At 53.7% G+C, this 11,599-nt stretch overlaps 1 protein-coding gene across 1 annotated transcript; it reads left to right on the top strand.

The window, feature by feature from the left end:
* Positions 1 to 6,950: 6,950 nt before the first annotated feature.
* Positions 6,951 to 11,596, top strand: RPL35 (ribosomal protein L35). The gene is made up of 4 exons (XM_033190878.1): positions 6,951 to 7,110; positions 7,465 to 7,601; positions 8,783 to 8,864; positions 11,412 to 11,596. The coding sequence occupies exons 1-4, from the start codon at positions 7,108 to 7,110 to the stop codon at positions 11,559 to 11,561; spliced, it is 372 nt and encodes a 123-aa protein (XP_033046769.1). The 5' UTR covers positions 6,951 to 7,107; the 3' UTR covers positions 11,562 to 11,596.
* Positions 11,597 to 11,599: the final 3 nt, after the last annotated feature.

The raw sequence follows: 11,599 nt of genomic DNA, 5'->3' as shown, positions 1-11,599 counted from the left end.
GGCCTCTCCGACCTCAGTATCTCTTACGCGGAGCCTCTGTCTTACCACTGAGGAGCGGCCGCCCGGTATCCTTGCAGGCCCCGCATCGTGTGTGCCGTAACCGCGCTGGTTATCCGGCTTTCCCGCGCCTCCGAGGAGCCCCTGGCCTCAGCGGGGCCCGGCGCGGGCTCCCGGGGTGATCCCTACCTGGACGGGGGAAGGCTGGGCCGCCGGGAGAAGGCTCGCGGCTCTACTTCTCGAGTGCCGGACAGGCTTCTTGGAGAAGAAACCTTCGAGCTGATTACTGAGGGATGAGTAGGAGTTCCTGTGCCCGGGGAGTGACGCGGGAGAGGTCTGTGTCTCGGAATCTTGAACGCCGCCACACTTACCACGAGGAGGCCGCCTGTACACAGAGGTGACCCTGTTAAAGGAGTGGGAGGCTTTAAAGACGTTTAGTGCGATCAGAGGGCTGACAAGGCGTTGAAGACGTGACTCGAGGGATTCTGCGACCCCAAGTGTGTAGCAGTCACCTTGACCAGGCAGTTGGGGCCCCAGGAGAGGGAGATGGCCCTGTGGCCACTGTCCTGGCAGGAGAGGCCTGGCTTGAGAGGCACATCTTGATAGAAACCAAATTCTCAGAATCTGAGATGGGGGAAAGCGGGTTAGGGAAGTCAAGGACGACTCTGAGGTGTCAGATTTGGGGCCTGGGCTGTTACCCCAGGGGTTCTGTCAATTGATCTTAGCCTTTTTTTTTTTTTTTTTTTTTGAGGCGGAGTCTCGCTCTGTCGCCCGGACTGGAGTGCAGTGGCCAGATCTCAGCTCACTGCAAGCTCCGCCTCCCGGGTTTACGCCATTCTCCTGCCTCAGCCTCCCGAGTAGCTGGGACTACAGGCGCCCGCCACCTCGCCCGGCTAGTTTTTTTTTGTATTTTTAGTAGAGACGGGGTTTCACCGTGTTAGCCAGGATGGTCTTGATCTCCTGACCTCGTGATCCGCCCGTCTCGGCCTCCCAAAGTGCTGGGATTACAGGCTTGAGCCACCGCGCCCGGCCGATCTTAGCCTTATGGTAAGTAAAATGGGTCTTTTTATATGATACTGTGAAAACTATTTTCATCTGATAGTACTCTTCTTAATAAAAGTCAGTAGTTGGAATGTGATTCATTTTTACTGCTTCGAATACTTCTCATTGAACTGTGTCTAAAGATCAAAAAACTATTGCCAGACTATGATGCAACCTAATCTTCCGTGGTAACCAGGATACAGACTCCCATAGTGGGAAACTGGCGCTAAAGAAAAGTCTCCGCCTGTAATCCCAGCACTGCGGGAGCCGAAGCGGGCGGATCACCTGAGGTCAGAAGTTTAAGACCAGCCTGACCAAAATGCTGAAACCCCGTCTCTACTAAAAATACAAAATTAGCCGGGTGTGGTGGCGCAGGCCCGTAATCCCAGCTACTTGAGAGGCTGAGGCAGGAGAATCGCTTGAAACCGGGAGGTGGAGGTTGCAGTGAGCCGAGATCGCACCATTGCACTGCAGCCTGAGCGACAAGAGCAAAACTCCGTCTCAAAAAAAAAAAAAAAAGCCTCAGGGGTCCTGGAAACACGAAAAGCCCACCTGCAATACAGTTCCATATCTGGGAAAAAGTCTTTGTGATTCAGGCCTGCCGTGAGACAGCAGAAATTCATATCCCCAGAACATCCAGGTCAGAAGGAACTTGAACCCAGAAGTGCCCATTTTACCAGTAAAGAAAACTGCCCCCAAAGAAACTGGTAAATGGAATAATGTCCCTGCTCATGGTCATGGACTTCCATTCCAGCCAGGGAGACAGCATTTAAAAATTCGTATTATACTATGTCAGGGCTGACAGTGTTGAGGGGGGAAAAAATCATGCGGTGCCTGAGTGTGCCTTACATAAAGTAATCAAAGGAGGTGTCCTGGCCGGGTGCAGAGGCTCACACCTGTAATCCCAGCACTTTGGGAGGCTGAGGTGGGCGGATCACTTGAAATCAGAAGTTCAAGATCAGCCCGGCCTACATGGTGAAACCCCGTCTCTACTGAAAATACAAAAATTAACCGGGCAAGATGGTGTGCACCTGTAGTCCCAGCTACCGGGGAGGCTGAAGCAGGAGAATCTCCTAAACCCGGGAGGCGGAGGTTGCAGTGAGCTGAGGGATTGGAGATCGCGCCACTGCACTCCAGCCTGGGCGACGAAACGAGACTCCATCTCAAAAAAAAAAAGGTGTCCCTGAGGAGGTGACACTGAACAGAGACTGGAAGGAAATGAAGGCGGCAACTAAGCGAAGGCTCAGAGGTTGGGGTGGGCTGGGTATATTTGAGAAACAGCCAGGAACAGAAGAGAGATGAGATGGGGGTTGGGAGGAGAGTAGGGCTCTGTAGGCCGAGGAAAGGACTCAGTCTTAATTCAAATAGGACAGCTCTGGAAATTCTGAGCAGAACAGTGATATGATCAGAGGTCTGAATTGTTTGAAAAGGATCTTATAAGCAACTGTATGGAGAACACATCTGGGATCGAGAACCAAAGGAGAGAGGTGATTTAGATGGTGACAACAACCGTCCAGGGGATAGTGGTAGCCCAAGCTAGGCAGGGGCCAATGAGGATGGTGGGAACAAGTTGGGTAAATTTTTTTTTATTTTTTTGAGACGGAGTTTCGCTCTTATTGCCCAGGCTGGAATGCAACGGGGCTATCTCAGCTCACCGCAACCTCGGCCTCCCGTGTTCAAGCGATTCTCCTGCCTCAGCCTCCTGAGTAGCTGGGATTACAGGCATGCACCACCATGCCCAGCTAATTTTGTATTTTTAGTAGAAACGGGGTTTCTCCATGTTGGTTGGCCTGGTATGGAACTCCTGACCTCCTACTGATCCTGATCCACCCACCTCTGCCTCCCGAAGTGCTGGGATTACATTGAGCCACTGCACCCAGACAACTTTTTTTTTGAGATGGAGTCTCACTCTATTGCTCATGCTGGAGTGCAGTGGCATGGTCTGGTCTCACTACACCCTCTACCTCCCAGGTTCAGGTGATTCTCCTGCCTCAGCCTCTGGAGTAGCTGGGATTACCGGCGCCTGCCACCACACTTGGCTAACTTGTATTTTTAGTAGAGACAGGGTTTCACCATGTGGGCCAGGCTGGTCTCAAACTCCTGACCTCAGGTGATCCACCTGCTTCAGCCTCCCAAAGTGCTGGGATTACAAACATGAGCCACTGTGCCCAGCCGCAATTTTGTATTTTTTGAGATGGAGTTTTGCTCTTTTGCCCAGGCTTGAGTGAAGTGGTGCGATCTTGCCTCACTGCAACTTCTGCCCCCCAGGTTCAAGTGATTCTCCTGCCTCAGCCGCCCGAGTAGCTGGGATTATAAGCACCCACCACCGTGCCCAGCTAATTTTTTTTTTTTTTTTTTTTTTGTATTTTTAGGAGAGACGAGGTTTCACCATGTTGGCCAGACTGGTCTCGAACTCCTGACCTCAGGTGATCCACCCACCTCGGCCTCCCAAAGTGCTAGGATTACAGATGTGAGCCACCTCACCTGGTCTCAAGTTGGGTGAATTGTGAAGGTACAGTATATGGGATTTGCTGGTTGACTAGATGTGGCATGTAAGAGGAAGAGTCACAAATGACTTCAGTTTTGAAAAAGATGTGCAGGCCGGGCGCGGTGGCTCAAGCCTGTAATCCCAGCACTTTGGGAGGCCGAGATGGGCGGATCATAAGGTCAGGAGATCGAGACCATCCTGGCTAACATGGTGAAACCCCGTCTCTACTAAAAAATACAAAAAAAAAAACTAGCTGGGCGAGGTGGCGGGCGCCTGTAGTCCCAGCTACTCGGGAGGCTGAGGCAGGAGAATGGCATGAACCCGGGAGGCGGAGCTTGCAGTGAGCTGCGATCCGGCCACTGCACTCCAGCCTGGGCGACAGAGCGAGACTCCGTCTCAAAAAAAAAAAAAAGAAAAAAAAAAAAAAGAAAAAGATGTGCAGTCATTAACTCTAGTATAAGCATTTGAAAAACAGGAAAGCCACCATGCACCATTTGACTTTTTTTTTTTTTTTGAGACAGAGTTTCCCTCTTGTCACCCAGGCTGGAGTACAATGGCACGATCTCGGCTCACTGCAACCTCCGCCTCCCGGATTCAAGCGATTCTCTTGCCTCAGCCTCCACAGTAGCTGGGATTACAGGCGCGCACCGCCATGCCTGGCTGATTTTTGTATTTTTAGTAGAGATGGGGTTTCACCACATTGGCCAGGCTGGTCTCGAATTCTTGACCTCAGGTGATCCGCCTGCCTCAGCCTCCCAAAGTGCTGGGCCACCGTGCCCGGCCTAGATTTCCATGTAAGACTAAGCCATGCCGGCTAGGTGGAGTGACTCACACCTGTAATCCCAACACTTTGGGAGGCCGAGTCGGGCAGATCACAAGGTTAAGAGTTCGAGACCAGCCTGGCCAACATGGTGGCCAGGTGAAACATAGTAAAACCCTGTCTCTACCAAAAAAACAAAAATTAGCTGGGCGTGGTGGCGCATGCCTGTAATCCCAGTTAGTCGGGAGGCTGAGGCAGGAGAATCACTTCAACCCCTGAGACAGAGGTTGCAGTGAGCCGAGATCATGCTCCTGCACTCCAACCTGGGCGACAGAGCAAGACTCCATTTTGGTGGGGGAAAAAAAATACAAAGATTAGCCAGGCATGGTTGTACACACCTGTGTAATCCCAGCTACTCAGGAGGCTGAGGCACAGGAATCGCTTGAACCTGGGAGACAGAGGTTACAGCGAGCTGAAATCGTGCCACTGCACTCTAGCCTGGGTGGAGTGAGACTCCATCTCAAAAAAAAAAAAAAAGAAAAAGACTAAGCCATGCCAGGATTGCCCTCTCCTCTCTTTTTTTCCCCGTATCCCTCCACCTCCTGGAAGCCTGCCTCACTTTGGTGTGGGTCATGGTTCATTAACTCATCCAACAAGCATTCATGTGCTGGGCCTGAAGACTAGAAAAAATAATTCAGCTGTCCGCCAAGGTTCTGTCCCCAGAGAACTTCTAGGTTGGCTATGGAAACAGACACATAAATGCATCATTTTATTTCAGCCTGTTTGGGGCTAAGGAGAGGATTGCACAGAGGAGGTTGCTACTCATAGGAGATGGGAGAAGTCTCCTTGTGGGTGGTTACACCTGGTAGTAACAAGAGGACAATCTGGCTTCAACCATAGCTCTAAGACGTGGCGTGTCTTTATTAAGGGCAAGGGAGTGGCACTGGAGTACTGATTAATGCCTACTGGTTGGCAGACATTAATCAGAAAACCTAAACATGCCCTGCTTTGTGAATCCCCATTTCACTTTCTGGGCTCTACTGAAGTGTTCCTTCCTCTGGGAACATGAACACCGATGATATTTTGAGCCATTGTTATGCATCAGATTTGGGGTTAATAGGTTTACAGGTATCTCCTCTAATTCTCACAAATGCCTCATTTCACATGTCAGCAAACTGAGACTCAAGAGAGGGGAAGAGATTTCCCAAGAGTCTCAACTACTACCTTGGCAGCAGAGCAAGAATTTGAAACCTGGTCAGGTTCACTTTAAGAAAGGCTGTACTAGCTGTACTAGCCGGGTCCAGTGGCTCATGCCTGTAATCCCAGTATTTTGGGAGGCCGAGGCAGGTGGATCACTTGAGGTCAGGAGTTCAAGACCAGTCTGGCTAAACCTTGTCTCTACTAAAAATACAAAAATTTAACTGGGCATAGTGGCACACACCTGTAGTCCCAGTTACTAGGGAGGCTAAGGCAGGAGAATCTCTTGAACCCGGGAGGCGGAGGTTGCAGTGAGCTGAGATGGTGCCACTACACTCCAGCCTCAGCGACAGAGCCAGACTCCATCTCAAAAAATATATAAAAAATAAAATAAAAATAAAAAAGGCTGTATGGCCAGGCGAGGTGGTTCACGCCTGTAATCCTAGGCACTCTGGGAGGCCGAGGCGGACGGATTGCTTGAGCCCAGGAGACCAGCCTGGGCAAAAGAGCTCTACAAAAAATAAACAAATTAGCCAGGCCTGGCGGCTTGTGCCTGCAGTTTCAGCTACTCAGGAGACTGAGGTGGGAGGACTGCTTGAACCCGGTAAGCGGAGGTTTTGGTGAGCGACGATCGCGCCACTGCCCTCCAGCCAGGGTGACAGAGCGAGACCCTGTCTCAAAACAAAACAAAAAAAAGGCTGGGGGCCAGGCGTGGCGGCTCACACCTGTAATCCCAGCACTCTGGGAGGCCGAGGCGGGCGGATCACCTGAGCTCAAGAGTTCAAGATCAGCCTGGGCAACATAGCGAAAACCCGTCTCTAACAAAAATACAAAAAATTAGCCAGGCGTGGTGGTGCATGCCTGTAATCCCAGCTACTCAGCTACTCGGGAGGCTGGGGCAGGAGAATTGCTGGAACCCGGGAGGCGGAGGTTGCAGTGAGTCGAGATCGCGACACTGCACTCCAGCCTGGCAGCCTGGGCGACAGAGCAAGGCTGTCTCAAAAAAATAAATAAATAAAATAAACGAATAAATAAAAATAAAAGATGTAAATGCTCTTTGCAGCTGCACATACTGCCTCCCCAGAACCTTTATGGAGTTGGATTAATAACTGCCTGAGCCCGCCCCTCCCGCCCACCTCGCACTTTAAATTCCTCCACGACATGAGCCTTGGTTCATCATTTTTGAAAACTCTGGCTCCTCCTCCCCTCAGCACCCCCAGACTACTGGCGCCCAACTCAGAGTTGCCCAGATTGGGAGATCTGCAAGGTTTCCCGAATGAATGAATGGACGAACTCGAGTCCTCCATGTGCCATCTCTGGTAAGCTGCCGCCCATGTTGGGCCTCGGTTTCCCCAACTGCGCGCCTAGAGCGTGACGCCGACCTCGCTATCAGGTGGTGCTGTGAAAAAATGCGAGCACCACGGGGCGGGGCTCCAGCCCTTCCGGGCGGGGCTGGCCGTACCACAGCGCTCCTCGGGGAGATGAGGCGGAGCCGGGGCTCCCCCGCTGTGGCGCCATTGGCCGCGTCCGCCGCCACCCGGCAGTAGTTGTGGAGGTCAGCCCCGCCTACTTCCTCTTTCCCTCGGAGCGGGCGGCGGCGGCGGCATCGGCGGCTTGTGCAGCAATGGTGAGAGCGGCGGAATCGGGCGCCATCCGATCGCTGTGAGGCGCGGGGGTTGGGGCAGGCGGTGCAGGCTGAGTCCCCGGATTCTGTCTGCCAGCCGGGCCTGTGGGGCGCCGCGCAGAACGGTCTCGCGCCACCACAGCCCGCCTCTTCGCTTCTCTGCCGGGAGAGGCGCGCGGCCGGGGCCTGGGTTACTCTGCCCGAGCACGGCCGTTGAGGGAGACTGTCGTGAGCCCTGGGTGGGGCTCCGGCGCACTCGTAGTCGCTGGCGAATCGCGCGCCTTTGGGGGCTGGCCACGCAGGTGAAGGGGATATGGCCCCGTGGCCTGGCCGAGCCACACGGTCTCTTACGCGCAGGCCAAGATCAAGGCTCGAGATCTTCGCGGGAAGAAGAAGGAGGAGCTGCTGAAACAGCTGGATGACCTGAAGGTGGAACTGTCCCAGCTGCGCGTCGCCAAAGTGACAGGCGGTGCGGCCTCCAAGCTCTCTAAGATGTAAGTGAGGCGGCCGCATCACAGCCCTCGTGGGTGGGGAGCGCGTGTGCATCGGGATCGTGGGAGGATTTCAAAGTTGGCTTAAGGAGCTGACCGCTTAGATGCTCACTCCGTGCATCCTGGGGCGCATGGGAGACCCGTTGTGTGCTTAGCCTCTTACCTGCCTTGACCTTGGCGGTCCTTGTGCCTGGAGTGCATCCCCGGAGACCCATCTTAATGCTGCCTTCAAAGCTACCCGGACCCTTTCCTTCCGCTTCCCACCAACACTTGAGTTTTTAATTCACCTTTCCCCTTGGTAGGTGGGTGGCTTGCACCCTGGAGTGGCAGCGTAAGTTATTTTACATGGCTAAGAGTGCGGGAGACTTGTGAAAGGAACGTAGGTTTGGAGTTCATCAACCTGGGTACAAAGTCCACTTCTCAAAAAAAATCAGATGGGTGTGGCGCAGGCCTGTAGTCCCAGCTACTCTGGAGGCTGAGGCAGGAGGGTCACTTGAGCCCAGGAGTTGGGAGGCTATGATGGGGCCACTGCTCTTCAGCCTGGTTGACAGGTGAGACCCTGTCTCCAAAAAAAAAAAAGGTGGTTGTCCTCTTTTCCCCCAAACAACCTTAGTAGGGGCAGGGGTGGGAGGATTGGATAAGCACGGTTGCACACTGAATCCTCAAGAACCGTGTTGACCAGCCATCTACTAGGTGACTCCCTCATCCTGCCATGAGTACAAATAACTTCTGCCCAGCTTGTCGCTTGCTTCAGCCTCCTGGCTTGTAGTGACTCCAGTGTGCAAATGTCTCATTTCTTCTGCGATATCCTAAACTAGCCTGATTGCCTGGTTTGTGGCATGATTCCCTCCCATCAGCTCATTGAAACTGGCATTGGTTTGGTCTTAGCCCTCAGGATAAATCCGTGATCTGCCTCATTTATCCAGCCTGCACCTCCTCAAAGCCTCTACTGTCTCAGCTGACACTGACAGCTCAACAGCACTGGATTCCCTGCCCCATTCCTGGAATGCCCATCCCATGCCCCTCACTTCCCCCCTCAGACCTCACTCCCAGAACACCTTCCTCCTGAGTGAATATGGATGGGCTAATAGGGGAGGCAGCAGCTATCCCTGCCCTATGTATGGGTCCAGAGCCTTGGGAAGTGCTGTGTCTCTTCTCCATCTTCACTGACGTCTGTTTTGTAGACGAGTCGTCCGCAAATCCATCGCCCGTGTTCTCACAGTCATTAACCAGACTCAGAAAGAAAACCTCAGGAAATTCTACAAGGTGAGTCTGCTGGGGCATAGGGAGGGTTGGCTTCAGGAAGCTAAGTGCTAGCCGTCCCTGGCCAGGGGGCATGGTAAAGAGGTTTTGCTTGGTGCCTGGGGCTGAGAGTGGTTGGCCTTCCCAATTTGTTGCCAGGCTCTCCCTTCTACCAGTGTCTTGCACTGGCATGTGGCTCTGCAGACCACTTCCTCAGGCTGCACATGTCAGTCATTCATTGGGGCTTGGGGTATCCTGGCTGGAGACCCCGCTTTTGAATCCAGCCTTCTCAGTTGAGTGGCTCGGGCAGTGATGGGACTAGCTGTTGAAGGTTTTTACTGCCTCTTATTAGTACTGGGTATCAGTCAGTCCCTGCCAGGCACCTGCCATGCTCATTTTTCAGATGAGGGCCCCGAGGCCTAGACACCCACAACCAATGGCATGATGGGCCCCGGTTCCAAATCTTGCCTTGGGGAGGGTCGGCTTGAGTGTCCTGGGAGGTGTGCACAGGTGTCTGGCCCCCTCTTAGTCTTGAATTTTGATGACCATTTTCTGGTCTTGTCCTTAACATTCGTCTTACTAGGGTTCAAGCAGAGAAACAAAACTAGCGGGAGACGTTGTGCACACACATCCAACGCGTTCTGAAGAATGGGTTTAGGTGATTGTGGGGGCTGGCTGGGGCTCAGGGCCCAGGTTGAAGCTGCTGGTCCCAGAGGGGACTTGGACGGAGCCTCAGCCCTGCACTTAAGGCTTTCAGCTGATTGGATCGGGCCTTCTGGGATTAGCCAGGATAATCTCCCCCAAAGTTACCTGATGAGGGTCTTGAATTTTTTTTTTTGAGAGAGTCTCACTCTGTTGCCCAGCCTGGAGTGCAGTGCAGTGGTACAATCTCGGCTCACTGCAAGCTCTGCCTCCCGGGTTCATGCCGTTCTCCTGCCTCAGCCTCCCGAGTAGCTGGGACTACGGGTGCCCGCCACCATGCCCAGCTAATTTTTGTATTTTTAGTAGACACGAGGTTTCACCTTGTTAGCCAGGATGGTCTCCATCTCCTGACCTTGTGATCCACCTGCCTCGGCCTCCCAAAGTGCTGGGATTACAGGTGTGAGCCACCGCGCCCGAGGGTCTTTAATGTGCAAAATGGTTCCACATTACTACCCAAGTTAGTGTTTGAATAACTTGAAGGTTTGACACATGGAAACAGCAGCCATGGCTGATGAAGTGCCACAGGCCTGTAACCCCAGCTCCTGGGAAGCCGAGGCAGGAGATGGCTTGAGCCCAGGAGTTAAAGTGCAGTCTGGACAACATAGTGAGGCCTCATCTCAAAAAAATGAAAAGAGCCATAGTGTAGCTATGTTAGCTGTTCAGGGGACACTAGCATGTGTGTGGCAAAAGTAAATCTTTAATGTCAGCAGCTCCGTGTGGCTAGAGGTTGTTCTGTGGACAGCAGAACTCTAGGGGGTTAACCAATGTGAAAAGGACGAATGCCTAGCCAGTGCCAGCAGGAATGAGGGATGTGGGAGGACAAAGACTTTCCTGCCTCCAAGTACCCTCCAGGGCTGGCCCTCATTGTCCAGGGATCTTTCTGCAGTCCTCTGCCCACCTGCAGGGGCCTGGGGCCCTGTGACCTGAGAATCCAGCTCAGCTAGGGTCTATCCTGCACCTGACTTGTTGAGGTCAGGGAGACCCTGCACGCCCTTTCCCCTGGTCCCCCCGTGCTTGCATTTGAGGCTACTGCCCATCTTTAAGAGATGCCTTCCTTCATCTCTCCTCCCCCACACCATGGGCCATTTATTACCTGTTCAGTCTTCCTCACTAGGCTGGGACCCCTGAGCCAGGACTGGGTCAGATTCTTTGCCAAGCCAGCTCGCAGCACAGGGCCCAGTCCTGACGGGGGCGCAGGGGACCTTTGCCCCCTTCAGGAGGGACCAGTGAGAGCCGTCATGGTCTAGAACCCCCTGCTGGAGAGCAAGTGGGGCAGGAGTGGGAGCCAAGGATGGAAAGACAGATGATGGCTCTGTGACAGCTGTGGGCAGGGGCCCCAAAGCAGGAAGAGGATGAGGCCAGTGGCCTTGGCCAGCCAGGCCTCTGAGGCTGGACATTCATGTGGGCAGCACCTGGTGGGCCCTGCATACCGATGGATGGAATACTGCCTCAGCCCCCAGCATACTCGCTAACCAGAGCCAAGGGAGCGGTAACCACACCCGGGGTTGGCTGCGCACCCTGTAGTAGATTGTCATGTGACTGACTGCCCTCCTGACTGGGAATCGGGCAGTGGAAGGAGCACTGAGTTGGGAGTCAACTTGCCTGAGGTGCACGCCCCAGCTCTTCCACAGCTTTGCCAAGACTTGGGCACTCAGCCCAGGTCAGCAGACTTACATGAAATGAGGATGGCCCCACCAGGCTTAAATTTGGGGGGATTAAATTGAGCTAGTGAAGTACGTGGCCTGCTGCCAGTCCTTTGGTGGCAGCGTCCTCCTGAGTGGCTCTGGATGGCCCTCCTGAGCCCCATTAGCTGCTGCAGTTGCTCCTCAGACCCGGGTTCTTGGATTCACCCTGCCATCTGTCTCCCAGGGCAAGAAGTACAAGCCCCTGGACCTGCGGCCTAAGAAGACACGCGCCATGCGCCGCCGGCTCAACAAGCACGAGGAGAACCTGAAGACCAAGAAGCAGCAGCGGAAGGAGCGGCTGTACCCGCTGCGGAAGTACGCAGTCAAGGCCTGAGTGGCGCGTTGTCAATAAAGCACAGCTGGCTGAGACTG

This window comes from Trachypithecus francoisi, unplaced genomic scaffold, assembly GCF_009764315.1.
Source record: "Trachypithecus francoisi isolate TF-2019V2 unplaced genomic scaffold, Tfra_2.0 Contig01585, whole genome shotgun sequence".
In the NCBI taxonomy this organism is placed as follows: domain Eukaryota; kingdom Metazoa; phylum Chordata; class Mammalia; order Primates; family Cercopithecidae; genus Trachypithecus; species Trachypithecus francoisi.
Note: the sequence above shows the minus strand (reverse complement) of the source record. Positions and strands in the feature narration are given on the sequence as shown.

Bases quoted from the DNA above. Each gene is read 5' to 3' on its own strand.
- RPL35 (XM_033190878.1), top strand. The intron at 7,602-8,782 runs GTAAGTGAGGCG...TCTGTTTTGTAG, and splicing joins GCCTCCAAGCTCTCTAAGAT to ACGAGTCGTCCGCAAATCCA. The intron at 8,865-11,411 runs GTGAGTCTGCTG...TCTGTCTCCCAG, and splicing joins ACCTCAGGAAATTCTACAAG to GGCAAGAAGTACAAGCCCCT.